The sequence below is a fragment of the Catharus ustulatus genome, chromosome 5, assembly GCF_009819885.2.
Source record: "Catharus ustulatus isolate bCatUst1 chromosome 5, bCatUst1.pri.v2, whole genome shotgun sequence".
NCBI classification, from domain to species: Eukaryota; Metazoa; Chordata; class Aves; order Passeriformes; family Turdidae; genus Catharus; species Catharus ustulatus.
The window spans coordinates 67595829-67623368 of NC_046225.1; the positions used below are offsets into that span (position 1 = coordinate 67595829).

Here is a 27540-nt window from a genome sequence, read left to right on the forward strand (position 1 = left end):
ACTGAATTGGGAGGAGCTGCTGACTCCCTCACAGGCAGACAAGCCCTGCAGAGAGATTCTGACATTCACCAATCATGGGAATTTCCACAAGGGCAAGTGCTGGATTCTGCACCTGGGATGGGGCAGCCCTGGATGTACAGACAGACTGGGGAATGAGAGAGCAGTGCCAGGAAAGGGACCTGGGAGTCCTGGACAGGGGCAAGTTGAACATGAGCCAGCAGTGCCCTGACAGCCAGGAGGGACATCCCTGTCCTGGGGACATCAGGGACAGCCAGGCAAGGGAGGGATTGTCCTCACCTCTAGTGCAGGATGTAAAAGCTACAAGAGAGTGCCCAAAGGAGGGCAACAAAGGTGGTGAAGGGCCTTGAGGGGAAATCGTGTGAGGAATGGCTGAGGTCACTTGGTCTGTTCAGCCTGGAGAAGAAGAGAACAAAGAGAGATCCCACTGCAGTTACAACTTCCTCATGAGGGGAAGGGGAAGGGCAGACACTGATCTGTTCTCTGTGGTGACAGTGACAGGATTTGGGGAATGGCCTGAAGTTGTGTCAGGAGTAGTTTGGTTTGGATATTAGGAAAAGGTTCATCTGAAACATCTCCCTGGGAAAGTGGTCACAGCAGCAAGAGTTCCCCTGACAGAGTTCAAGAAACTCTTGGGCACATGGTATGGCTCTTGGAGATGGTCCTGGTAGGACATTCTATGATCTTTTTTTAATGTTGAATAGTTGCAGGCAGCTCTCATAATGGTGGTATAAACAGTAGCATTTTAATCAGTCTGCAGCATTAGGACATGCTAAATCGTGTACTCAGTAATGGAATCAACTCTTAAGTAGAAGTCCTTTGTTGAAACTGTACATCCATTCATCTTTTCAGTAAGTTCTGAATTGAGCACAGCTCTGAAGTTCTTAATAATCTAGGGTGATTAATTAGAGTTCCTCAGTGTGTTCAAAACTGTCTGACTTAAGGGAACAGTGATATCCTGAACTTTAATCCACTTAATTTATAATGTATGTCTAATCACTGATAACTGCCCAGCATGACTTTGAAAAACATCTGCTCTTTAAACAGAGCTGATAAATACTTCTAAAGCTTTCTTTTTATACTGTATTAGCAAAGAAATGTTGCAATGGGACAAAGACCATCCCAGTTACTGATGGGTGCTACTCTGAACTAGGTTCACTGCTCAGGTATTCGCTTACTATTTGGTAAATTTAGTGATAGTTGTTATGTGTTGAACAAAATGTTTCCATGGAAAACTATTAGAAAAATTCTCTTTTATCTTAACATTTCAATTTAAATCTGAAAGACAAACTATAAAGTAAGAGGCGGATTCAGAATGAACTAATGGCCATGGTTCTTTACAAAAACAAATCCCCAAAGCTCCCTCCATTTTTAAATGCTGTTCCTAGATCTGATCTGGTTTGGCCAATGGGTAACTGAGACATTGTAATGCTCTACCTGCTGTTCATGAAGAAAAACTTACTGACACCCTGTCCATTGATCTGATTTAACAGTTAGGCTTGGTTCTTTTGGACTGGCTCAGAATGTTTTCTTAGTTCTGTTTTCTAGCATTTTTGGTTTGGTGTTTGCTTTTTGGGGTTTTTTTGGGATGTGGGGTGTTTTGGCTGGGTTTTTTTGTTGTTGGTTGGTTGGTTTGAGGTTTTTTTCAAATTAAACTTGTAATGGAAGCAGGGCTAAAGCTAGGAAGGGGTGAGTTGAAACACAGCCTTTACATTTAGTCTGTAATGACAAAACTGTCATTGTTAGGCAGGTCTTGTTTCTTAAAAGAGAAGAGCACTTTATTGAAGGAAAAAAGCTTTTAATAGCCGTCAGTGTGATTAATAATGCAAGTGATACGTGATCATTATCAGCTTTTTTCGGTTTGCAAAAGCACTTGTATTAAGTGTTAAGAGGCCAGATGCTAAGTGCATGTGGGCAAAATACTTGTGTCATGCAAAAATTAGTGAGATTCCTATGTTGGAAATCCATTCACACTTCTAAAAAATAAATTCATTTTCAGTTAGCTTTTGCTGATTTTGGAAAAGTTATCCTCTGAAACCTCAAAGGAATCTCAGAAGATTAGTATATCTCCTGTTTTATTTCCATTTGGCAAAGTATGATTTTTTTTTTCTTTAAAACAAAATCTTTGTAAGTCAAGAACTTGAGAGTGAAGTAATGAGGAAGGAGCTAACTTCCTATTTTATGCTATAAATCAGTACTTTCAGTTTGGAGTTTAGTCACAGTCTATACAGCACAAATAAACTCTTGAAAAGTATTATTATTTATTTCTCTGACTTTAGCAGTAGCTTCAGAGGTTTTGTCCAGCAGGGTATTACAATCACAGGGAGCTTGACAGAGGCACTTTGATCTTGATTTTTTTATGCCACTTGCTTTTTATTCCTCAGTAAGGGAGGTAAAGAAAGAGGGAAGAGACACAATGATAGTGTTTCTGGGACAGGACATTTTCTGGGACAAGAGAATGAACAGGAATATCTCGTGATGCTGATGAACAAAAATGAAGGATGAGGAAACCTCAGCTGATAGACTTCCTCAACTGTTTTGGAATGTCAGACTGAAAGTAGTTCTGTTTGAAATCTTGTTCAATGAGAACCACTGTATGCGCTTTTACAAATTATATTGTCAATGTGTAAAGTCAGATCTAATATTGCAAATCTGAGACTAACTGTGATGCTTAACACACAGTATTTTACATGGATAGGAAAGCAAGACTATGTAGTCCTGCCTCAGCTTAATAGTCAGTCTGGACTGACAGTTTTGCATTGCTCAGTACCCAGTAGCTGGGCAGTGTTGCTGCTCTGATGTAATGGGAAGGTCTGGTCATTGGGACTGCAAAGGGCTTGAACATGCTTGAGTGCTGGCAGAGCCTTTCTCACAGAGCTTCCTGAACAGCATCACACTTACCAGACACTGTCTTGTGTCTCCAGGATTTGTCATAACAGGCCTTTTGACACATTTGTTATCAATTGTAGATTTGTATTTAATTAGCCAAAAAAAGAAACTATTCTGTATCTAGAATCAAGTCATCACACACAGAAAAGGAAAATTACCATTTTGCCTTTAGTTTCAGATAGCTTATCTGTCAACATCAGCTGTCCCAGAGAACAGCTACCTTGAATATGAATATTGTAAAGAATAGGGTGAGAACAAAACTGTTCAGCTAGAAACTGCATAAATTACCTTCTTTATGACAGCGTGAAAAGGTTCCTCAGGAGCCTGTGTCAGCTGGAAGCTGGTAAGCAGTTTGATATTCTCAGTTGTGCCTTGCAGAAATTACCAGCTACTATGGTGTGTCCCTGCTCTGTGTAAGGCTTCCCCTCTGAGCACCAGCTCTCTGCTGAGTGCAGGCACTGAGGCTGCTCCTGAGCTCCACAGGGGCACCTTGGCTGCTGGGCTGAGGCTGGTGTCAGCCACAGGAACTGGTGGGACTTCTTTCCTCTTCATGGGTCTTTTAGGCATTTGGAAAGTCAAACAGAAGCTCTGACTGAACATTTGGCAGCTTTATCAGCTTTATCATCACTCTGTGAGATGTTACATATTCAGGGGGTCAAAAGCATTCTAGGAATGTGCTCCTTGTGGTCTTCCAGGTGTGTCTGCTAAGCTATCAGGTATATTTCAGTCCTAAATATATTGGCTATGCAGTCTTGCTTACTTAAAAGACTGGTTTTTTTTAAGGGTTTGTTTTGCGGGAAGGTTGGGGTTGGTTTCTTTTTTCCTTTGATAAATTAGGTGTAGAGTGAAAAACTAAAATGTTTCATGAGTCTAAAAAGTGATGAAGATGCTGTATGGTGTTAAATCCTTTAAAATATTGACATTAGGGCTAACACTGCTTTTTAGCAACAGAGCAGAGAAGTAAAAGCCAGAGTAAATGAGGCATTACTTCAGTAAAAAACAAGACTGATATAAGAAAAAGGTCAGTGTTAATAAATGTAGTCTAGAAACTAAATTAAAATTATTTGTCAGATGTGCAAGATTTTAGGCTGGAAAGGAGGGGGTACTAGTCCTAGAAACAGTGTAATGTGTTTACATGCAGGATTGTATGACATGGTTGACTGCAGTAACACAACTGGGCTCAGTGATCTGCAAAAACTTTAGGCCAGTAGATTTAACAATAGGAAGAGCTGGGTTTTTTTCGGTCTCAATGGATTTTTAAAAAATGTATCTGAATTCAGATGTGCCTGATCAATTATATACAGTGATAAACAGCCAGAAGAATACATCTATTAATATATACATACATACACATATTTTTTTCCAGATATTAAATAACTATTCATACTTACTCCAGAGCACCTAAAAAAGTTGCCTTGGAATGGGCAATCATACAGATTTCAGACTGTGTACTGGATCTACAGTATTTCTCACACCAAACCAAGTTCATAAAATTCTCAGAGATTAGCAGCTCACTATTTGAGTTAGCCAGTTAGATAGCTATTTGATCTAACTGGCATGTTAATCCTGATGTTATGCTTACATAAGCTCCTCCAAGTCTCATCAGCTGGCAATCCATGAGAGATGTCATTGAGTACGTCTGTGTCCAAGTGCAGATAACTATATCCACCCCAAGCTGCATTGCCTTTGAGAGAATCAGAAGTCTTTTTAATACCTATATTAATTTGCTTTATACGATTTGCTGGCAGATTCTTACCTATTTACGATTGTGGTGATAGATCTGCATACGTCCACTTGTAACCACATCCTCCCATTTTAATTAGGCAGTTGGACACCAGACACGCCTGGATAAGGGAACAGTGCTCGGTGGCGCTTACACTACCGCAGCTATTTATGTTCTCCGGGCTAAAAAACTTAGTGTTGAGTTAGAAGTTTGGTTTGGGAACGGAGTTACATCTTTTGTAACTACCTTTTTCTCTTTGTCAGATAGCCCTTATCAAAGCCGCAGCTAACTGCTGCTGTAGCAACAAACCAAAGATCGCTCTCCCCTGGGCACGGGTGTTCCAAGACGTGTCTTTACGGGCGAAGGAAGGGCAGCGGTGCGAGGTGCGCGGCTCCTTCCCGAGGCCGGGCGCTGCGGGGTGCGGGCTCCGAGCGCCGCTCGGGCGGGCCGGCTCCGTCCTCGGCGGCGCCGGGAGCGGCTCCATCCCCGCCGGAACAGGAAGGCGGCCGGGGCGCCGCGGAGAGCCGGGGAGGAGCCGCCGCCCGCAGCATCCCCGGGGAGGCTCTTGGCAAGCGGGGGCCGCCGGCACAGCCCGGAGCAGCGGTAGGTGCCCGGGGCGGGAGTGGATGGGCGGCGGGGCAGGGCCGGGCGCGGCTCCCCCGGCCCGTGCGGGTGCCCCTGGTGGGACGGACCCCGCGTCCTGCGCCTCGTCCCTGCCGGGCCGCCCCTGCCCTGCCCTGCCGAGCTGCCGCTTGTCTCCGTGCCCGCCGAGCGCCCGCCCTGACCCGAGCTGGGCTGTGGGGGGGAGGGAGGCTGGGAGCCCTCCCAGCATAGCCGGGCCCGGGAAATTTTATATGGGGATAAGGTGAGGTGAGAAAACCCCAGAAGGATGGAATTCTGGCTGCTGGCTGATAAATCTCAGTTCGTGCGTTAGGGCAGGGGCAGCTTTGGTGCTGATCCCTGCCTGGAGCCACAGCATGAAGCCCCGGCCCTGCGCACGGAGGACGGGGACAGAAGCGACGAGAACAGGCAGAGAATGCAGCGGGAAGGGCTGGGGAGAGTGGGCAGGGCAGCGAGTGTGAGGGACTCACGTGTGAGCAGAACAACTCCCCCAAAGTGAGAGCCCTGAGCAGGAGCGGCTCCTCCAGAGCGAGAGCCCTGAGCAGGATCGGCTCCCCCAAAGCGAGAGCCCTGAGCAGGATCGGCTCCCCCAGAGCGAGAGCCCGGAGCAGGAACGGCTCCCTCAGAGCGAGAGCCCTGAGCAGGAACAACTCCCCCACAGTGAGAGCCCTGAGCTGGAACAACTCCCCCACAGTGAGAGCCCTGAGCAGGAACGGCTCCCTCAGAGCGAGAGCCCTGAGCTGGAACAACTCCCCCACAGTGAGAGCCCTGAGCAGGATCGGCTCCCCCACAGTGAGAGCCCTGAGCAGGATCGGCTCCCCCAGAGCGAGAGCCCTGAGCAGCAACAACTTGCCCAGAGTGAGAGCCCTCCCTGAACCTGCGCCCCTCAACGACGAGGTGTTGCCCTGGAGGTGAAGGGTGCTGTTTTTGCTGTCAGGATGCCCAGGGCCTGTAAAATGTTTTGTGGTTTCCTGCCTAGCAAAAATTTGTGGAGAGGTTTAAACAACAAAACCGATGGAGCACAAAGGCAGAAACATGCAGTACCTTGGGATATTGCGTAAGGGAAATTGCAACCACGCAGCCAAAGCTGGAGCACAGTGAAAGGTCAGCGCAAGCATCCATGGGTTCGAGCTGCACACCGGCAGAAATGTTCCTGAGGGAAAGGTGTGAACGATGTAAATAACCCCAGAATAAAGTTCAGCTTGGTCATACATTTCAGTGGGTGACTAAATAAATTGTGAGGAAAAACAAGATAGTCTGCCTCAGTGAACCCATCCCTCAGCTGTTGGCTGGATAGACTTAGGGCCAGAGAAATGGTTATTTTGACTCCATGTGCTCTTTTATCATTTGGGTAAGCAAATAACGCTGAATATTTGTAGCAGTGATAATCTGCCATTTGAAATAAAAGGATCTTGAACATAAATCTGCTAAATCAGGTCAATATGGTTAAGAGCATTATGCCAAGAGTTTAGTAAATGGATTGCAGGTGGTTCCCATTCCATGGTTATTTACCTCATGGCAACTGAGCTTTCATAATGCTTCAGTGCTAATAAACTGACTTTACAGGTAAGGAAATGTCACAATAATATTTATTGCGAAGCATGACAAAGTGTTACAGTCTTCAATTAGTGTGGTATCACTTTCTATGCACAAGTGCCTTGTGTATATAATGTGGTACATCTGCTAAGAATTGCTCACTGTTTCCAGTGCTGACTCATCAAAGTCAATGAATGTTTTTGTATTAATTGGCTTTGGATGAAATTCTGTCTCCTTTTTTACTCTTTCAGTGCAACAAACTTTCAGGGACTTTTCCAGTAGAAGGAACTGTAAATTTGATTCTTTTATGACTGAGACACTGTGTATGTTTTATAATTCTGAAGTTTGCAATACCATAGTTTATATATTACTCCTTGATTTTGATTTTTGTTGAAAATGAATTTACTTTTGGGATTGAGACCAACTCCTTTATTTGTGAAAGACTGAACTGTATGTGGCCTGCATCCTTGTTTAGAGCTTTAAGGTAGTTTTGGAGTATTATCAAGGAGAGTTGATAGTTCTGGTATTTCAGACAAAATAAAAATGCTGCCTTAATCATTTGGTGCTCCAGCTCAGTAGCTGTCACCTAGAGAAAGAAATAAAAGATGAAGTTTAAAAATTTCTTACTGTTATTTCTTGTATTGCTGTCTGGAGTTTGTCTTAAAGACAGCATTCCTGCAATAGTTAGGAAATCTGTCTCTTTCTTCTTTTTAATTATTGTTGTTTTGGTCATTTTTAATAAACACTGAAGGCATAAATAAATTCTTACTTGGATGTGAATATTTGGATTTTAGTGCCCTTTCAAACCTATTTTACAGTAATGCTGAGTTGAAAACATGTAGGAAAGTTGTATTAGTATCCCTCACGTGTTGGCAAACTTCAAATGCTCCTTAGTGCTGTTCTGTTTGAGGTGCTCCTCTAATAGGATTTGTTGTTTTATTGCCTTTGTAACCTGTTCTTGATGGGAGAAAATTTGGTGCTATGCTAATAACTAGGACTAGAGAGTTGAGGCTTTTGTTCCCAGGTAACTTAATATAGCCAGAACTTATTTTGTGAAGTCTCTAGAAAGTAGGAATGAATCAGCAAGATACTGTTCTGAAAAGCCTGCAAAAAGCTTCCTGTTGACTGGATATAAATGTAATTTTTTTTTTTAGAAGCAGAGCGCTGGGACCATGGCCCTGCAAGAGAGAGGAACCAGCAGCAGCTCCAGCAATGACAAGCAGGAGCAGAACTATAATCGTGTTATTACAATTGTCTTCCTGGCACTCTTCATCGACTTGTTGGGATTTGCTCTCATCTTGCCACTCTTCCCTTCCATCCTTGATTATTACAGCCAGACTGAGGTAAGTAGCAAGAAAGTAAGCCCACAGAAAGTGCTAGGATCTTGAGGGAGGAATGGAAGGAAAATCACCTGCCTTGGGGCAAACCAAACAGCTGTAGGAAGATTAATAATTACCCAGCACATATAAATGGTTCATGGACTGAATTTATTTGTCAACTTGCATAAAACTCTCTTCACCCTTGTTTTTTTCATTAAAATGAGAGATTTGTTTTGATAAAAAGTCAAGTATTTCTTAGGGACTAGTCCTTGTGGTTACCAGTGCTTTTGTGTTCTGCACTGATGTCACTGGCAAGGCAATTCATAATGGATCTGCATGCTGGGGTTTATTGAAGAACCGAAGAGATGAGAGCTTTTACCCCACCTGAGTATTTCACAAGGTCACTTGCTCCCTCCCCCAGTGTGGAGTTCCATCTCCACTTCCATTCCTAGCAGGGAGCTGACTGCTGCTCCAGGAACAGAGCAGAATGTCCTGTTGGATCCTGGCTGTGCAGGTGCTCATTGTTACCCTTCTCAGGTGTTAATGGCATTACTGGTCAAGATGAACATGTTGTTGTGGGAGAATTGTTTTTGCAGCCCACACCTCTGTCTCTCAGCCCTTCTAACCCCACTCCAGCTGCAGCTGTAGGCTTTGTCCTTCTTGCAACCATATCTCTAACCCAAACCATGGGCTCTAATCTCCACAGTCTTCCCCCACTTCCAGTGTATTTCCAATAGCCAAGATCTCTACCTTCTTTTCCAGACTGTCTTCTTTTCAAGTCTACCTTCTCTTTTTGGGAATCATTCTTTTTTTGCATCACCTTTTCCTTCTGCATCTGCAAGCTTCTGGTTCTCCAAGGCTAAACAGTCTATGTGCAGCAGCACAGAGTGTGTCTCATGTTGCCTTTTTAATTGAAAGATTCAGGGCTTGCCTGTTTAATTCAGGATTTAGCAAGTAAGGGGCCTGAAGGCTTGAAAAAGTTCAAGTTCAGACATTCCCCCACCCAAACACACACTATCTGCTGTCTGTTAACATTCACAATTTAAGCTATTTTTGGCCTTTGATCACTGAGGAAATTTTCCCTCATGGGGAGGAGGAGGGAAAGAATCATCTAATATTGTCTCTAGTTCACTAAGCTCTGATGCTGTCTTTGAAAATAAAACTGTCTTTCTGCTTCTGTTTCCCTGTTATCTGTTTTTCAGGATGGATTCTATTTGTCATTGCAACGTGGGGTAGACTGGTTTGCAGTGATGGCTGGGATACCTCCAGAGCGGAAATACAACAGTGTCTTGTTTGGAGGTAGGGAAACTGAGCAAACAAGCTAACAGCCAATAAACTATGTTCTTTCAAAAGAACATTAGAATGTTGATGTGAAGAATGACAAGAAATACAAAAAGCATGCTTGCCTATTTTAAGTTCTAGACGTCTCTTCGAGTAGACTGTAAATGATTTTGTTTTTACCACACTGACAGCAATGAAGAGTTGGACAGCCCTGTCTCTCATTTGGAGACACCTAGACAGGCAGGAAGAATGGGGCAACAGGAACCTTGTGAAATTCAGTAAGGACAAATTTTAAGTCTTACCTGTGGAAAGAGTAGTCCTTGCAATGGTACAGACTAGACACTCACTGGTGGCCCTGGGGGTCCTGGTGAGCAGCAAGCTGAGCATGAGCCAGCCCTGGCAGCAAAGGTGCCAACAGCTCCTGGGATGTGTGAACAGCATCAGAGGATTAAGGGAAGTGATCATCTTCCTCTACTCAGCACCTGATAAACCATATCTGAATTGTTACATTCAGTTTTGGGCCCCAGTACAAGGAAGGGTGTCCATACACTGGTGAGTTCAGTGAAGGGCTCTGAAGATGGAGAATCTGGGGCCCTTGGCTGGGCTGCAGTGAATGGCAGCTTTCCAACACCTGTGGGAGGTTATGGAGAGCTAGGATCTTCACTGAGGTGTGTGGGAGAAGGAGAGGAAATAGTTGCAAGTAACAGCAGGGGAGGTTCAGATGGGAAATAGGGAGGAATATTTTTTTCCACTGAGGAGGGTCAATGGAACAGGCTGCCCAGAGCAGTGTCCATCCTCAGAGATTGTCAAACCCTGATTGGGTAAGGCCTGAACAATCTGCTCTGACCTCACAGCTGACCCTATGAGCAGGTGGTTGGAGTAAGTGACCTCCAGAGCTCCTTTTTAACCTGAATTATGCTATGATCTTACTCCATTTGTTCTACAGATTGCTACAGAAATGCAGGCCTGCTGTTCCTTGTTGTCAGACTGCCAGCTGAGGGTCAGGAGCCTGCTGTGCTGGGCCCTGGCAGTCACAGAAATTACTCTCCCTTCACAATTGATCTGCACATGATCAGAGATCAATCAGTAGGGAGCGCTGGAAATAGAAACTTGTGAGTTCCAGCTTTGCTTGCCGCTTGGGCAGGCATAGTGCAGCACTGCTTCTAAATCCCATTAGTCTTATTAAAAGCAGCAGAGCTGCTGGCTTGCAGGACCCATAAGCATTTTCTGTCACTAGGACACTGGTGTGGATGAGCTCCAGCAGGAGCAGTGAGGGAAATATGTCGTGTTACACATCAGAGACTCTTCTGGCTTCTTGCCATCTACACAGTTGTGACAAAATTGATTGCAGAGTATGAAGATATAAAGGTGTCTGGGTTAATTTTAGTTAGACCCTCTCTACCCCCTCTTTAGTGAGCTGAGGCCTCCCTCAATATAAATGAAAGGCTTTTAAAATAAACTAAATGAAACACAAAACTTAATTAGAATATGTGTGAATGTATTGTTACTATTTAAAGTAGTTTAATTGGTTATAACAGACATTAGGAAGTTTATAAGCCATTTTCTTCTTTCCCACCATGTCCTTGCAGGCATGTTTTTCTTTCTCTGTTAATTTTTTAGTCAAATTACTGGCTTTGAGTGCTAGGAAACAGTTTTCTTTAATCCCTCAGAAGCTGCTTTTCTCTTAGCCTTGACCATAAGCTTCCTCCTTTCAACTTCTCACCGTCTCAGATTGTTTAGACAAGGGGTGGCAGCTCCCAATCAAGTCCAACTTGTTGCTTTTCCTTTTACCTGCCTTGTCCTGTACTCCTGGGAGTGCTGTGTGGAAAGTTTCATTATGGCTGTGATGTTAAGCAGAGGCTGCTGCAGCCTTCCTGCAGCCTGTATTCCTTCACTGCCCTTGTCTGCCACAAGGAGCATAGGATTGGGAAGGCGTTTGCAAGATCATCTTGTTGTTTCTTCCAGTACCAGCCATACTTTTCATTTTTGATTAGACTGCAAGCTCTTCAAGTCTGTAACTTCTCTGCCCATGTCAGGGCCCTGAGGGCACCAATACTTAGTTGCTGTGACCAGTCATCACCCACACATTTTCTGCCCAGTGATTGAGGAGCTCTATTTCAGGCTATGTCTCCAGGGCTGTCTCTGTCCCCATCTCTTGGATGAGCCTCAGACTTAGACTGGAGGTATCTTGTCTCCCAACCTACATCATAGTGTTGTTTCCACTCCTTTCTCTGCCCCTGACTTCTGCTGGTCCAGACTGGAACCCTGAAAGGATGTGTTGAATCACCCTTGCCTTGTGTGGGACTGTCAGTCCCTGTTGGCAGCACCTGCTCTGCCCAACCTATCAGATGTGAGACATCCAGGCTGGTGAGGGCACTGCCAGTGCTGTGGTCACCCTCAGCTCCTGGCTCTTTTCTCCCTGTGGAACAGCCCTGAGTTTGCTGCATGCTGGCTTGGAAGTATTTGGCATGAAAGGGTGTTTTTACAGTGCTAGAAACACAATGAAGGAACTGTGTGTCATTAACTGGCAGTGTAAAATTCTGTAAGATTCTTTACACAATTTTTTTGTGAGCTTTGAGTTATCACAAGCTGCTCTTCCCAACAAGGTGTTCAGTATCAATATTCTGCCTCCCTCCAAGTTGATGGGAGCAGAACTTCTGGTCTTCTCTCCTCTGCCTTTTAAAGCTTTGATAGCTGAAGGATCTGAAACATATAACCCAGTTTTTCCTTTAGGCAAAAGCTGTGACAGCAAAACATCTTTTGCCTGCTTGTTGAGAGTGTAGTGCAAATTAATGAGTCTGTGAAGCTAGAAATGGCAAGAGAAAAGAGGAATTAAAGATCACAGAACCTGGAGGCAGATTTCAAAAGGCTCTTGGAGTCTGTTGGAATCACTCCTACCTCTTAGGGTGCCTCACTAACAGCAGTGCTTAAGTCCTTCTTTCCATGATAAAAAGGAAAGAAAAACTAATTAAGTGTGACAGAATCAGGTTCAAACAATCAAAAAAAGTCGTAAAAAACTGTGACTGGTAAAGACTGTGTTATTTCTACTTTAAGAGCAGAAAATGTATGTAGTCAGCAAGGAAACATTGGAGAATCATCATTCTGTAATAAGCAGTGAGTTTCAAACCCTTTCTAACCAGTGAAGTAACCAGAAAGTCATCCAGTTTATGCCTGTTACTCTGGTCTGGCTGTATTTGCTGCCTCAGTTAACTAACAATGTGAGGTTGGTGTTCTGAAAGTGCCATGGTTTCTGGGACAAAGCTATTCTTCATAGCTGTGGTTTTACATTGAGTTTCAAGTTTTTGTAACCCACAGTGTGATAGGACTCAAACAGCTTGGCTGTCTTTGTATTTAGGATGAAGGCAGCTAGCCTAATGATCCCTATCCCTTTATCTTTTTTTCTTTTTTAGGTCTGATTGGCTCCATCTTTTCCCTCCTGCAGTTTTTCTCCTCGCCCCTCACAGGTGCTGTGTCAGACCACTGGGGCAGAAGGCCTGTCATCCTGGTGACAGTGGTACGTGTCACATGCTGGTCTTAGTCATGGCATCTCAATATACAGAGGAAGGCACCATGGTCTTGTGCTTAGCACAGAAACTGAATTGTGTGTGAATTGTGACAGTCACAGTTCAGCTCTAGAACTGAATTTTCTAGATCTGCTGGTTGTTGACTCTTTCTTGCCAAGTCATTTGGCCACACTTCCAAGTATGAGTGCTTCAACTGAACTTCCAGCCCCAGAACTGCACACAGAAGACACCAAAATACTTATCTGTTTCTGTAATTTTCCAAAATCCCTCTCCCCTGTGTATGGGAGAATGACTTCAGATGCTCTGTTGACAAATGTTGGACTTAATTCCTATGTATTTTAGTTCATCAAGTGATTAATGAAGACTGATCACTTCATGACCCATTCCACAGAGCCTGGGAATTGTTGGTTAGGAATATGCAACACTGCAAGATGCATTTCTTATGAACATGAACATTCTCCTTATTTTGAAGTCAGATTTCTCTTGAATTTGGAAACAAATGGAGTGGGATGTACAAAAATGTTTTGTACCCAGGATTGGTTTAATTTCCAAAGAATTTTGCTTTTCTAATTTTGTTAGAAATATCAGAATTATATACAGTTTGTATGGATTTGTTTCTACTTCTTTTATATTGCTGTTCAAGACATAGTGCAATGTCAGTTTATTCAGACATGTCTGTTACCTGAGGTTTGGAGCAGCCATTGAAAACAAACAAAAAATGTAGATGTTTAGCTGGGAAATGAGCAGGAATTACACCAACTTTGCATTGCTTTATAAAGAACCCTTTCTTGCTTCTGCAGATGGGTTTGATAGCATCATACTCACTCTGGGCTGCCTCTCGGACTTTTGGCGTTTTTCTTCTCTCCAGGATCATAGGTGGAATAAGCAAAGGGAATGTCAGCCTCTCCACAGCTATAATTGCTGACTTGCACTCTCCAAAAGCACGCAGCAAGGGCATGGTGAGTTACAGATGTTTCGTTTTAATAAGCAACTTTTAATTGATTTTAGATGCTCAGTATGTCTTCCTCAGGTGTATATTCACGGATCAAGTGAAAACATGACTTTACATTCTACCTTGCTTCTGAAAATGTGCCAGATCATATTCCTGGGAGCTCTTGGGCTTTTGCCAAGGACCTTCACTTACAAGTGAAACACAGATGCTCTAGAGATGGAAAACTATTTTGTTTCAGTGTTAGAAATGTTACTCCTGCTGGTAACTTTAACTCTGATTATAATAGCTTAGAAATCAAAAGGTCTTATGGCCCAGTTTTGGCAGCTGGAAGCCAGTTAGAGGGCAACCCCTTTTCCTCACCTTCCCAAGCTGTGGAAGCACAGCAGCACAGCACAGTGTGCTCCTGACTTCCTTGCACACTGCACTGGCTTCAGGATCTGAGCTCAGTGGGTAAAGGATGTGACATTTGGCTGACTGAGAAGTATGAGCAGCTGCCCTATCCACTTCCAGAAGGCAGTGGCCCAGATGGAAACACCCTGCAGGCTGAACTTGGCCTGTGAATTACCAGTTATATCTTTTATCCTATAAAAACCTTAGAGGCCCAGACTTCTCTTAGCAGATTGTTATAAGCCACTACAGAGGACTCTGCTTCTTGGGAGTGGAGGGCTTTAGATTTCACTGTGATAGCTAATGAATCTTCCAAGCAAATTATTGTAATCCTGGTGAGCCAAAATGCATTTTTATTTGTGGAGAGAGGTAGCATTACAGCACTAGTAAATAAAATGGGTCAGGGCCTATTTTTAGGGCCTTCAGAGTAAGTCAGTGCAGCATGGCTCACATCCACATGGCTTGTATTCTTTTCTATTCCAAAGCAAAGTAGGCATGTTCATTCTGCTTTCTGGGAGGCAAACAGCATCTGACTGAAGCTATTCCCAAACAGTGATGGGCCACTGCCTGTTCCTGCCACTTCCCTGACTGGACAGAAAACAAAATTGGGTATTTGGAAACAGCAGGCTTTTCACACTCTGCTCTTTGCTGTTCACTCCCTGCATCCTTGGGGTGATTGGGTTCTGTACCTGGTTAATCCAGATAGTTTCAGAACTTGAAAAAACTGCTGTCTAAAATTCTCTGTGTTCACTTTATCCCTGCAGGCCATGATTGGTGTTGCATTCTCCCTGGGCTTCACCCTGGGCCCCATGATGGGTGCTTACCTTGCCATGCAGACAGAGAAAGGAGAAGTCTTCTACCTTCGTTCAGCATTATCAGCACTTGTGTTTTCTGTGGCTGATTTAATTTTCATCTTCCTCCTTCTTCCAGAGACACTTCCCAAGGAAAAACGGGTAAATGCACGATCAGTCTCAAGATCTGCTTTTTCTGTAAAAACAGGATTTTAGAATTGTTGAAATACTGGAAACAGTGAAGAACAGGCTTAGGCAGTGTCTCAGAAACTTAGCTCATTCCTGGGATTAGGATTATCATTATGTCTGGTTGTATGATCATAGAATCATAGAATATTTTGGGTTGGAAGGGACCTTAAAGATCAGTTATTTCCAACACCCCTGGCATAGGCAGGGACACCTTCCACTAGACCAGACTGATCAAAACCTCATCCAGCTTGACCTTGAATACTTACAGGGATGGTCCCATCCTCTAGCCCAGTGTAATATAAGATGTTTGTAGTTAATATGACTGCTTCACTGCTGGTTTTGGTGTGTTGGTTTTAAATTTCTGAAAACCTAATGTGAACATGGGAGGGAGGCCGTGAAATTTAAACTATGACCACAAGGACTCCTTGGGGAAGAATTTCAGCAAATCATAAAAGTAAATGCATCAGAGATTGGATTTTCTTTCATTTAGCCAGTGTATGTTAGAAGTTTTCTTGCCTATTACCTTGTATTTACTTGAATATTTTGAACACTAAAATAGCAAATTACTTTTTTTCTGAGCTGTTCTGTCTTCTATAGATAGAAAATACCTACATGTGCTAAAATTCAGTGACTGATTGGATTTGTGGGGCTGGACATTTATTAACATTAGAATTTAATATTGTGTGATTGGACTTTGTCCAAGGTGTGTCTGATTAAAAGTGTCTTAGAACAGTCTTCTTTGCAGAGGGGGAGAGGTGGAATTCAGCCCTGGGTATCTGCACTTGCTTTGAGCCTTTCACTGGATTGGGTCTGTGCTGTGATCCCTGGTTTCTAGGCAGCACTCAGTTTTTGGAGCATGCTTGGTCTCCTGATAGCCAAACCCATTTGACACAGAGAATTGTTCAGGAAACTTTTATCTGCAGTGAACATACCAGGGCAAAACCTTCCCTGAGTGTTTCCCAGCAGGTTGTGTCCCATGTGAAATCTGTTGCTTACACTATGTTCCCAAGAATTACAGCTATGATATTTTCTTTTAACAGCTCTTCCATGTGTCATCTGTTCCTCTTTCCTATTTGGCTGTTTCTAACCCTTCCAGATAAAATCCTGTTCTTAGTTAGAGCTGCACACTCCGGGAAAGTGGCAACATGGTGACGTAGGGAAGTGCTGCAGAGCAAATCTGTGTTCTATAAACAATTCCTCCTTTGCTGTAGAGTGATTAAATGGCTTCAGTGCCTTTTAGGATCATGTGATGACTGGATAGATCCCTCCCATTTTATTATCCTCTTGAAAGTTCTGCTCAGCTGGTCTGTGTCAGCAACACCACTGAATTTTGGTAGGGAAAGGAGCTCTGTGTCGCTGCTTTTGAGGCTCTGCCCCTGTACAGCAGTGGGTGCTGCAGTGAGGTGCTGCTCAAGGCCAGGTCCCAGTCACACAAAGCACACAAAAGTGGCTGCTCAGGAGAGGGTGGCTTGGGGCTTCTTGTGTCTGGTGTCACTGCTCGAGTGCTGTCAGCCTCCATCTGGGCATGTGGTCCAGGTGTTCCAGCATATTTGTAATTTCAGTTATTAGGCTGCTCTGCTCTCCTCTTTGGTAATCCCTCCCACTTTCTGAGTGGGAGTGAGCAGTTTTCTTGGCCTGTGGATGACAGAGGAAAGGCAGGTATGTTGGCTGCCTTTCTGGAACTTGTCTGGGCTGAGCTGGAGCAGGTGCTTCCACAAGTATAGGAGTGGAATATGTTGGAAGGACAAAGCTGTAAAAAGAGGGGAAATCATCATGATAAATGACAGGAGGATGTGCCAGTGGGATCAGACATCTGTTTCCTTGAAGTGTACTGTGTTCTCATTGTACCCTTGTTTCTCTGTCAGTCTGCTTTTCACAGGAGAATGTTTCATATTGATTCATCTCAGAATTAACTTGTAGGAAGGAAAGATGGAGTGGGACAGGAAACAAAGATGTATTTCCTGCAAAGAGAACAGCACTTTTACTCTCTTCCTTCCTCTTTTTGCCAACTGTTCCACGAGTTGATCAGGTGAAGAGAGTCAGACACTGGGCCTTATGGTAGCCAAAACAGCTCCTGCTGTGACCTGACTGGGAGAAGGGAAGAATAGGAAGGTCTTGTGTGGAATCTGTCCCCTTTAAGAGCTTTTGAGTTAGTTTTTAGCTAAGCTAGCCTTGAGCAAGGCTGGCTAGTTGGAGGGAGGTTGTTACAACTCCTTTTTTTCTGGGCTGTTTGTAGGACTATGCAGTATCAGTAGCAGACTTGTGGAAAGACAAAACTGTGCTCTGTGCATACTAAACACATCTGGTTTGGAAGGTGAGGCTGCAGCTTGGCAGGCCCAGGCTGCATTCCTGATGTGGACTGACTCTGCCTTCCAGACCTGTTACTGAGTCTCTGCATTAGAGGAAAACAGAATGAGCAAAGACTCTGAAAAATGCCTGCCATTTTGGGGTGAACATGAAGTAAAATTGAGCCATTGTGGAATAATGAATCATAAGCATAGCAATTAAATACGAGTTAGATGTTGCAGAGTTTGAACCTGTGAAGAAGCTAAACTACTGAACTTCATGCTGCTGTTGACATTGACTGAAATTGGCAGTGTATACTTTTTGAGGGATGGTGAAACCTTTAGCCAATTTTAGGACAATGTTTTCATTCTGGATCAGTAGGTGAAATAATTTCTAGACCACTGTTTCTATAACAAAGATAGAAAATAATGAAAAAAAATTATGTGCATACACACAAACACACCTACATTAAAAAATCTAATAGTTATATATATTTCATAAAACACTTTGGATTTTAAACATGTGCAATTACAATGCATTGTAATTGAACCAAACTAAAATCAGCCTTGTGCAAAGCTGCTTGGCATCCTGTCATGGATAATAATTCAAAACAGCCTCAAGGTATTTTTATTACTGGCAAAGATGCTTGCAGGGAGTTGCTTGTGCCTGGATTCTCTGTGCTGTAGTGCAAACCCCATCATGCAGGAACTGGGGATTGCCACAGGCCAGCTTCAGGAAGTCCTCTTAGACTTCTCAACAGAGTGAGCAAACTTCTTGGGCGTGTCTGTTTACTGTCTGCAATAAATGCAGTGGGAGGGAGAGTAAATATCCCAGTATGTTCTGTGTGAATCAGCAGCTTCATGGCTACAGACCAGCCCAGTCTATTGAACTGATTGCTGTTGTGAGACTAATGGGCTCCAGACTTTGCTGTCGGGTACTCAGAAGCTCTGACTCTCAAAACAAGGCAGGGCTCACATTAATACCATATTGAAGGTTGATTTGTTTACAGCTTCATTAAATCCAGCTTGTAATGAGTCCCCAGGTCATGCACTGAGATTAAATTCCACTGATAATCTCTGCCCTCAAAGGGACAATAGCTCCCTCCCTCCCTATCTGGGAAGAGAAGAAACCTCATCAAATAAAGCCTGTGCAGTGCTTTGAAGGCAGGAAATATTATGTGTGATTATTCAGGATTCTTGAGTGTCTTATCTCTCCTTGTGACTGTTGTGTAAAGTGACAGGCTAAATTCTATTCTAAAAAAAATTGTTTCCCTAATAATGTAGGGAATTTGATTTCTAGTCATTAAGACATTATTTCTTTTAGTGTTTTATTTTTCTGTATTTTAGAATTAAAAAGAAGCCAAATAAAAAATTAAATTATCTATAGATGGAATAATAAGCAGAAGATGGAAGAATAAATGTCTGTGGGTAAGAATCTTGCAAGGAAAATGCCACTAGGTGCAGAATTAGGTTGAGATGTACACAGATGTACAAGACTCAGAAGTGTTACAAAATAAATCTTCCTCTTTAAAAAGCCACCCATTGTGGCTGGACAGAATCTCCTTGGAAATTTCTCTAAAATATCTCCAATGAATCTCTGTAAAAATTATATTTTTCTTCTCTTCCCCAGGAGGTGTCACTGGCTGGCTTAGATAGTGACCAGTACCAAAACAGACAGTGTTTGATGTGCTGCACATACTGCTCTCAGATTTGTAGAACAAGAGCAAATCCTCAGCTTCCTGTGAGCTTGCAGGCAGATGTGCCATTATTTTCCCAATAAATGTTCTTTAGACATGAGTGATGATGCAAAAGACAAACCAAATAAAGCCAACTTCAAGGCTGTGAAGAATGAGCCACTTCTGCTTTGTGAGAACCCAAAGCAGAATTTTTGTCTTCAGTGGAAGGTGCTATCACTGCTCTACCTTTCAGTTACATTTGCTGGCGCCAGTTCTGGGTTCAGAAAGTCTGGGTTGTTCTTGGGGCCCACTCAAATCCCAATGCCAGGTGCCTTGTTTCATCTCAGATGATTTGTGTAGGTCTAGAGGCACATTTGGTGGTTGCTGTCAGTTCCTAGCAGTGGTTATTACATTAGGGTTTTAAATAAACCTCTTTCTGTCTTTGATCAGGTCCCTTCTGTGACATCTGGATTTCAGTCAGCAGTTGACTTGCTCAGTCCTTTGGCTTTATTTCAGTTTTCTGCAGTCACCCGAGGAAAGGAATCCCCTTCAGAGCAGAGTAAGTGTCAGGTGGCTTTTTACAGTAATGCTCTGTCTTTTTGTGTGTGGGGTTGATAAGTGAAAACTGTACTCAAACCATTCCAGAAGCAGGACTCTGTTTACTCATTTAAACCCCACTTTAATAACTTACAAACAGGCAGTCTGAGGTTCCACTGGACCTTGGTCCTTTTATTGCCAAAAGAAGATTTTGAACATGAGGGATTTGAAAATTTCTGACTTGACACTTGTGTTTTCCTCATCCACTGGCTGCAGTAAGTGAAGTGATTTCAAGATAGATCAAGGCATGAGCAAGGGAGATGCGAGTTTGCTTATTCAATCTGCAAACCAGGGACTTCAGACTGGAATTTTATTTCTCAATTTGTGACTTGGAGATGTAGGATTCTGTACATCTCTGTAGGCCTCGTTTTGTGACATGTCTTGTATGGATATTTAAAATGAGTATCTGAGATTAGAACATTTCCCCATACAGTTGATAAATGCTGCTCTTCTATTGGTTTTATTGTCAAGCTTTGCTTGGAAAACACCACCATGTTTCTCTCTTCACCTCCCACCCCCTTGGTGTTTGTTTGGGTTTTTTGTTTTTTCAGATCTTCAGAATCTCAAAATTTTGGGCCTGGCCTACTTCTTGTACCTCTTCCTGTTTTCTGGCTTGGAGTACACACTGAGTTTTCTCACTCATCAGAGATTCCACTTTAGCAGGTATTGCAATAAATGTTGTATATTTTTACTAGGATATTTTCCAAAATCGTGATGTAAGGTCTCTTCATGTGTTTTCAAGAGAGGCTTTCTGACGTTAGTAAAACCACTCAGTAAAGCCACCCCTGTGTTCAGTGGTATTTGGGCTTTGTGAGAAAAATTTATGAAGTACAGGCACAATGTTTATCATGAAAGGAAGTACTCAATCTACAACTTCTGAAAACTAGGGAATATAAAAACCCAGCTTTAAATTAAAGCTCCTGAAATAAAATAGTTGTGCTAGTTGTATTGATTATAATAAAACCTTTTCTTGCTCAGAAGAGTTTCTGCGTATTAGGACAAATCCTGAAGCTCAAAGAGGTGCAGGATGGGGGATATCTGTGTGATGATATTTGCTCATCAGCAAATTCTGGATGCCGTATTGTGTGCAGTCATGTCAGAGCCTGATTTCCTGTAGTCAACCACCAGAGAAGAAAGAGAACAGAATCCACCAACAGCTCAGCTTGAAATACTTTCCCTGCCAGCTCATAGGAAGAATTCCAGCCAGGAATGTGAACGTGCAACTCGATTCCTGTGCATGTCCTTCCCTTTGAGTAATTCTCAGGGGGTTGTCTCATCTTTCCCTGTCTGTCTTTCATTACAGATTGTGGTTTAACTAATCCTGTGTGGCCAGGAGAGGTTTTGTAGTGCACTGAGCTTGGTTGTGTGTCCTGTGCATTCAGGGCAGCCCTCAGTGAGCTGCAGAGCTGTGTGCCAGCAATGCAGGCTCTGAGGCACCTTGCTATGGAGGTGAGGCTCTTCAGCTGAGAATATCCACAAAATCCACAAATTTTCACATGGAAACCAGCATGTCCTGTGCACATGGCACAGATGTTCACAGCACAGGGTCATTTGTGTGTTGAGTCTTTGTGGGCCAGCCCAGAAACCCTGGCCTAGCCCACAGCAGTCCAGAGGTGGCTGCAGCACTTACCAGCATTGTCCCACCATGCAAGAAGACCTCAGAGTTTTCCCTCGTTGCTCTCTGCTTGCCAAGGCAGCTGCTGTTGGTGTTGTGGGAGCTCTGCAGTGCTGTGTGAGCCCCAAAGGTTTCTTGTCTCCCCTGCTCAGGGGAGGGTCGGTGGAGCCCAGGGCGGAACACTCCGTGCGTGACTCCCTAATCTGTGTTTTTGCCTCCCTTCCAGCATGCAGCAGGGCAAGATGTTTTTCTTTATTGGAATAACAATGGCTGTGATCCAGGGAGGCTATGCTCGCCGAATCAAGCCAGGAAATGAAATCAGAGCTGTAAAAAGGGTAAAAAAAAAATCACTATTTCTTTTTCTTCCCCCCTCCAATCTGTTATGTTAATTTTCAGTCCGAAGTGCAGTGAGGGGTAATTGGAGGTTGTAACTGTATTATTCTATCAAAAGAAATTTCTATCTCATCTATCCAGCTAAATGACTTCTCAAAACTGGTTGTTGGGCACTTATCTAAACTTTGGAACTCTTAGAGCTCTTCTTTATGATATGAGCAACAATACTATTAAAACTTTGTGTTCTTTGTATTTAATTGCAGTGAGGAATTGTCCATCTCTGCAAGTTATTGTGAAGAGTATGCTTTATTTCAGTGATTTGTCTTGTAGTGCAGAAACTACTAAAGCTGCTTCAGGGCTGATCTCTGACTTTCTTTCTGGGAAATTATTTTCAATCTGGCTATCTTTGTGCTTGACAGGCTTTCCCTAGGGTATATTTCACTGCTGGGCAGGGAGAAATAGATTCTTTTTCCAGTCTTTGGTTTGTGATCATCAGTATTACACGTAACAAAAGCATGTATCAATGTTCAGACTGAGGTTTCACTGACAGGAGTGTACATTCCTTTGTTTTGCTTGGCTCTGTACTCACAGAGGTACTGCAGCTGCTGTGCAGGGATGGAGGGATGGCAGGAACAGCTCCTGCAGTTTATACAGCTGTGGGGACAGTAGATGTCTTGTGCCCTTTACATTTGTGTGTGGAACTAAACAAAGCACTGCCTTGGCTCCTTGGCATAGGTTTGCTTTGACTGTTAGAGCCTTGATTAATGTATTTTACATTATTTTGAGGCCAGTGTGATTTCAGTGGTGGAAGGGTAGATTTCCAAACCATTGCATTCCAGTGAATTGACTCAGCTTCTCTTAAAGTGAATTCTGCTGGTGAAACAATCTCCACCCTGATCCCTGGCAGGCGAACTTGATGTCAGGCTGCTGGTGTCACGTTTCCCTGTGGATGAACTTCAGCTGTGCTGCTTCATCCTCCACATCAGCTTCTCCCTGTGCTCTGTCAGCCTGCTGTGTTTGCTGGCACTGCACTGCCCTTTGCACCTCTCATTTTTATCCTCCTTCCCCAGCCCTGCACTAGGACGTGCAGTTACCTCAAACACTCATTTGTGGGCTGATGGCTCCTCATGAGCACCCGTGTTCACTCTGCAGAGATCCCCAGCTCTGGGACACTCTCTGGCATGGATGTTTTGTGGGAATTCTTTTGTGGGAATTCCCTCTTTTGCTGAAGTTATTCTGGCAGTTTGTGAATCTGCACCATATGGCAAACATGGCCTCTCTTAGCACAGTGGTTACAGCACCTCATTTATTACTGAATCTTCAAAATGAGGCACTCAGTGGCAGTCAATACCCTCCTTTATCACTCATGAAGTAGATCTGATCTGTCTTTTCTGCAGGAGCTCTGTGAGGGAGGCATCACAGGGGAATGGAAATCCAGCTCTTGGAGGAGATGAAGAAGGCTTTTTATTTTTGGGGTTTGAATTTTAGATGCACACTCTCCCCCAGTTCTTCCTCTTGGCTACATAAATCTGAAAGTTAAAGATAAAATCAACCAATAACGCTGAGAAAAAGCAGAGGAGCTGCACACTCCTTTGTGCCAGCTCAGGAGATGAGTTAAAGCCAGATTCTGTACAAGAGATAAAATCCCCCCAAAACGACAGATGTGTAGAGGGAGAACAATCATGTGATGGTGAGAGGGAACAGAAAACTTCATTGTGCTGGTGTGTGTGGGGCCATCCAGGTGACTTTGAAATGTCTGCTTGGGAAGAAAGGACTTTCTGCTTGCAACTCGTGTGCTGTCCCATCCCGGAAGGGAACTGGCAGGACACCTAGAGTTAGGCTGTAACAAGCAGGGCTCAGATGTAACCGTGTGACTCATTCCTTTTGCAGGCTATTATGCTGTTGATTCCAGCGTTCTTGTTAATTGGATGGGCTGCAAATGTGACCATGCTGAGTGCTGGACTGTTGCTGTACTCCTTCGGTGAGCTGTTCAAAAGGCACTGCAAGCTAAGCACAAATGATTTTTCTTCATGTATTTATTCATACTGTTAAAAAAGATGCACTTCTAATTTCAAACTACAAGTAACAGAAAGTTGACACTTGGGTTTATGAAATATGAACGGAATGATGTCTGGGTTCTTCTCTGGTGCAGTTTGTATCACAGGAAGTTGTCATGGTGGTGTTGGGAAGCATCCCCAGTGCTCCTGTTGTCCTGTCTCACTGTGGATCTCTTGAGGATTTTTTTTTTAACCCTCTCTTAGCAGACTTAGAAGAAAAGTATTCACTAAATAGCTCAGCTCAGGAAAAACAGCGAGACATGGAATCTCTGTATCTGAGTGGTGTTGCATTATTTCTTAGGCTGGAGACCTGCACACTCTGAGTGAGATGAGGGTCAGATGTTTTCAGTGTTGGCATAAATTCTCTTCTGCCAACCTAAGCTGTTGTTCAGGGAAACAGTCATGAATGATGTTAGATTCATCTACTGGATTTCTAAAAAGAGATTTCAGATATTACCAATGCTGCCAACTATTGTTAAGCAGCTTCATATATGACTTATTACAAAAGTGGACTTCTCTTTTGCAAGGTACAGCTTGGTTTAGGAGTAAATTGTAAACCACAAAATGCACCTATTGAGCCTCTTATTTGTCTGGGGCCAGCTGTGTGTTTGACAGGTGAGGAGTGAGAGGGGGTGTTCATTATGTTTAACCATATTTGAGTCTTCCCTGGCCCCTTCCTCTGCGGACAATTCCATGTCTTCCCAGTTAAACTAACTGGAAATTCCCCTGGGGGAGTTCTCTTCCCTTCTCTTCCTCCTGCTGCCCAACAGCTGGGGCATCTGCAGTTAGAGCAACCTTGATCATTCCTGCTGTCCCTTCCCTTCCCTTCCCTTCCCTTCCCTTCCCTTCCCTTCCCTTCCCTTCCCTTCCCTTCCCTTCCCTTCCCTTCCCTTCCCTTCCCTTCCCTTCCCTTCCCTTCCCTTCCCTTCCCTTCCCCTCCCCTTTATATGTTTAAGGCACTTCTTTCTTGGCAGAAAAGGCCACTATTTCAGTTCAAGGGCAGTGATTGCTGAACAATTCTTGGCTTTTGTGTCCAAAAAATCTTGTAACCTTTTCCTCTTGGACGTGACTGCCTTCTTTCCCAGGAGAGCCTGTAGCTGCCTCTCCTCCCTGCCTGCAGTGCACTGCAGTGTCACTCTGGGTACAGCCACCTCATTGTCTGTCTGGAACACGACTTTCCCTGCTCCACCTGATAAGAGCAGAGTGATTGGGAAAGCTGCCAGCTGGCTGATCTGCCCTGTCCATCCCTGTCCCCTGGGCTCACACAATGAGGGATGCTAATGTGAAACATCTGCTGGGAGCTCTCACAGCTCTGGGCTCTTCCTGCAGGTTGGCTTGGAGGGGGTGTTCCCATCCCTGAACTGGATTGAACCTGGTGACTCAGTGGTGGTGGAGTGCCCAGAGCTCAGCAGATTTCTTTGCAGTAGGAACGAGTTTGGGCCACATGTTTGTCACTATTGTTCTTGTCTGTTCTGAGCTCTGCTGTTCACTGAAGTCTCTTGTGTGGATTTTTCCAGCTGCAGCCATTGTGATCCCATGTTTGTCAGCAGTGGTGTCAGGCTATGGTGAGTATCACACCAGTGACCTTTGTATTGACTTGGCTCAAATTATACAGAGCTGACCTTGAGTGAAGCATCAACAGGAACAGCTGGGGATCTCTCTCAAGCCCTGCTGCAGGGGGGCACAGGGAACCACCCCCATGGCTCCCACCTGTCTCAGCACTAACAGCAATGATCTGCTCAGTGCCCATCAATGTCACACTTGAATTTTGTGCTGTGTAACACAGCTCAGTCCAGTGTGATGGGAAACCTCATTGCTGGTGGTGAGGAAGAGGATGAGAAGTGGGCAAAGGCCCCAAAGGCACTGAGGAGGGACCAGTCTGGGCCATCCCTGCCAGCAGTGAATAATTTCCTGCCGATTCCTCAGAAAAGACCTTCTGAAACCTTCTGGCACTATGTAACCTTGTAAAGCAGATGTAGCTGTGGTGCCACAGCTTTGGGGCAGCTGGCTGCCAGGACTGCAGTGCTTGCTGAGGTGGAAGAGCAAGGCTTTGCTCATTAATGTAATTTTTATTTTTCTCTTATTGAACTTGTCCACAGTTCTGTGTTTATTGTACACCTGGGCCTTCTCAGAAAATCTTGTGTACAATGGGAAGCTTTTGTTTTGGATAGGCTTGGGGTTTTTGGGAGGTGTGGAACGTGCACTACACACTGTCCCCGTCAAGCACTTGTGCCAGGCCCTGGTGTTCATGCAGTGACTCACCTGTGAGGGCCTTGGTGGAGGGGACTGGGTGAGAAATGGTGGGAGGGGAAGATACAAGTGTGAAATACCCCAAATAATGAGGCTCCAGAGCTACAGCCGTGCCCAAACCCCACCCACTGTCATGCTCTGCTTGCACAGGCACTGCCGGCCAGAAGGGACGAGTCATGGGCATCCTGAGGAGCCTGGGCGCCCTGGCCAGAGCCCTGGGACCCATCCTGGCAGCTGCGGGTGAGTGTGGCCTCGTGTTCCTTTGGCACCAGACAGCCCAGGTGGGGCAGAAGGGGCACAGGCACCTCCTGCATGGGCTCAGAGCCCCTGAGCGGTTTAGGGTAAAGGGACAGAGGAAGGGGAAGCAGCCTCAGAGCTCGAGGTTGGGCTGATGTTTACACCAAGGAAACAAGGACCTGGTTCCTGAGTATAGCCACAGGCTGAGCTCCTGGCACCCTCTGGCTCAGCCAAGGGGGGAGCAGTTCTGCTCAGCTGTGCAGGTACGGTGTGAGCAGGACAGCTCTGAGGGCATTCACACATCCGCAAGGACAAACACAGTAACGAGATGAATCCTCTTTCTTTTGCAGTTTACTGGCTGGCTGGGGCAGAGATTTGCTTCACTGTCTGTGGAGCTTTGTTCCTTGTCCCCTTGGCTCTACTCAGGTCTATAAAACAGCAGACAAAGGAGGAGTAGGAAGGAACCACACAACCATCACCAGATTCCAAGGACCTCTGCAAGACCTGACTCTTGGCACCTGACTGCTGAGCAAATAGGAAAAGGAAGATTTTGATCTTCTGGAAGGAGATAGACAATGACCATTTGCAGCAACAACACACAGCAGTTATGTTGAAGGTGGCCTCCCAGCCAGCTGGGTTAGCTTTGCAAAAACGAAAACACCAAAGGAAAACAGACACACACACCCCCCAAAGAGTTGAGTAAGGCATTAAGAGCAGCTGAGAAGCAGAGACAGCCCAAGAGCAGCAGGCCTGGAGCCCTCCCCACTCCCAAGTGCTGTTGCACGCAGGGCTCTGCTCCTCCCCCCGAGCCTCTGCAGGGCTGGGCTGGCACAGAACAAACGCTCAGGGCCATGCTGATGCGGTTTTTGTACAAGTGGTACGAGAGCTCTGCAAATGCTGCATCCACATCTGCAAACGTGATGGTCAAACAAAGCAGAAGCACACTACAGACTGCCTGGCACCCCACTGGTACTTTGGCACAAGTGGACTGTTTTTAATATACAATTAAATTTGGAGAGATGTTTTATATTTCTAATATTGTGTGATGTTTTTGATGACCAAGCCCTGTTCTTTTTGCATTACAATAAACGGTTACATTGAACAGTCCTGTGGTCAGTTCATTGCAGCTGTTGCACCCCTCTGAACTGAACATCCCTGTCTGGCCAAGGCAAAAAGGGGCCAGAATTTTACCCAAGGTGCCAAAGGCCTCCTTGAGGGGATGGATGATAGCACCATGCTGACCCCAGCTAAGGGGTGGGG

At 44.4% G+C, this 27540-nt stretch overlaps 1 protein-coding gene across 2 annotated transcripts; it reads left to right on the forward strand.

Moving 5' to 3' along the window:
* The first annotated feature begins 510 nt into the window (after window positions 1-510).
* On the forward strand, window positions 511-27382 carry MFSD10 (major facilitator superfamily domain containing 10). 2 transcript variants are annotated; one of them, XM_033060106.2, is made up of 13 exons: window positions 511-685; window positions 7942-8130; window positions 9309-9405; window positions 12798-12901; window positions 13712-13870; window positions 15015-15203; window positions 19642-19750; window positions 20340-20451; window positions 21630-21738; window positions 23627-23717; window positions 25311-25358; window positions 26194-26283; window positions 26631-27382. In XM_033060106.2, the coding sequence occupies exons 1-13, from the start codon at window positions 659-661 to the stop codon at window positions 26735-26737; spliced, it is 1431 nt and encodes a 476-aa protein (XP_032915997.1). In that variant the 5' UTR covers window positions 511-658; the 3' UTR covers window positions 26738-27382. The 2 variants fall into 2 exon arrangements, with proteins under 2 accessions (XP_032915997.1, XP_032915998.1); XM_033060107.2 differs by lacking the exon at window positions 511-685 and adding an exon at window positions 5145-5233.
* Window positions 27383-27540: the final 158 nt, after the last annotated feature.

Coding starts and splice junctions, on each gene's coding strand:
- MFSD10 (XM_033060106.2), top strand. CDS start 659: ATGGTATGGCTCTTGGAGATGGTCCTG. Junction 686..7,941: donor GGCTCTTGGAGATGGTCCTG/GTAGGACATTCT, acceptor TTTTTTTTTTAG/AAGCAGAGCGCTGGGACCAT. Junction 20,452..21,629: donor CAGAGATTCCACTTTAGCAG/GTATTGCAATAA, acceptor CCTCCCTTCCAG/CATGCAGCAGGGCAAGATGT.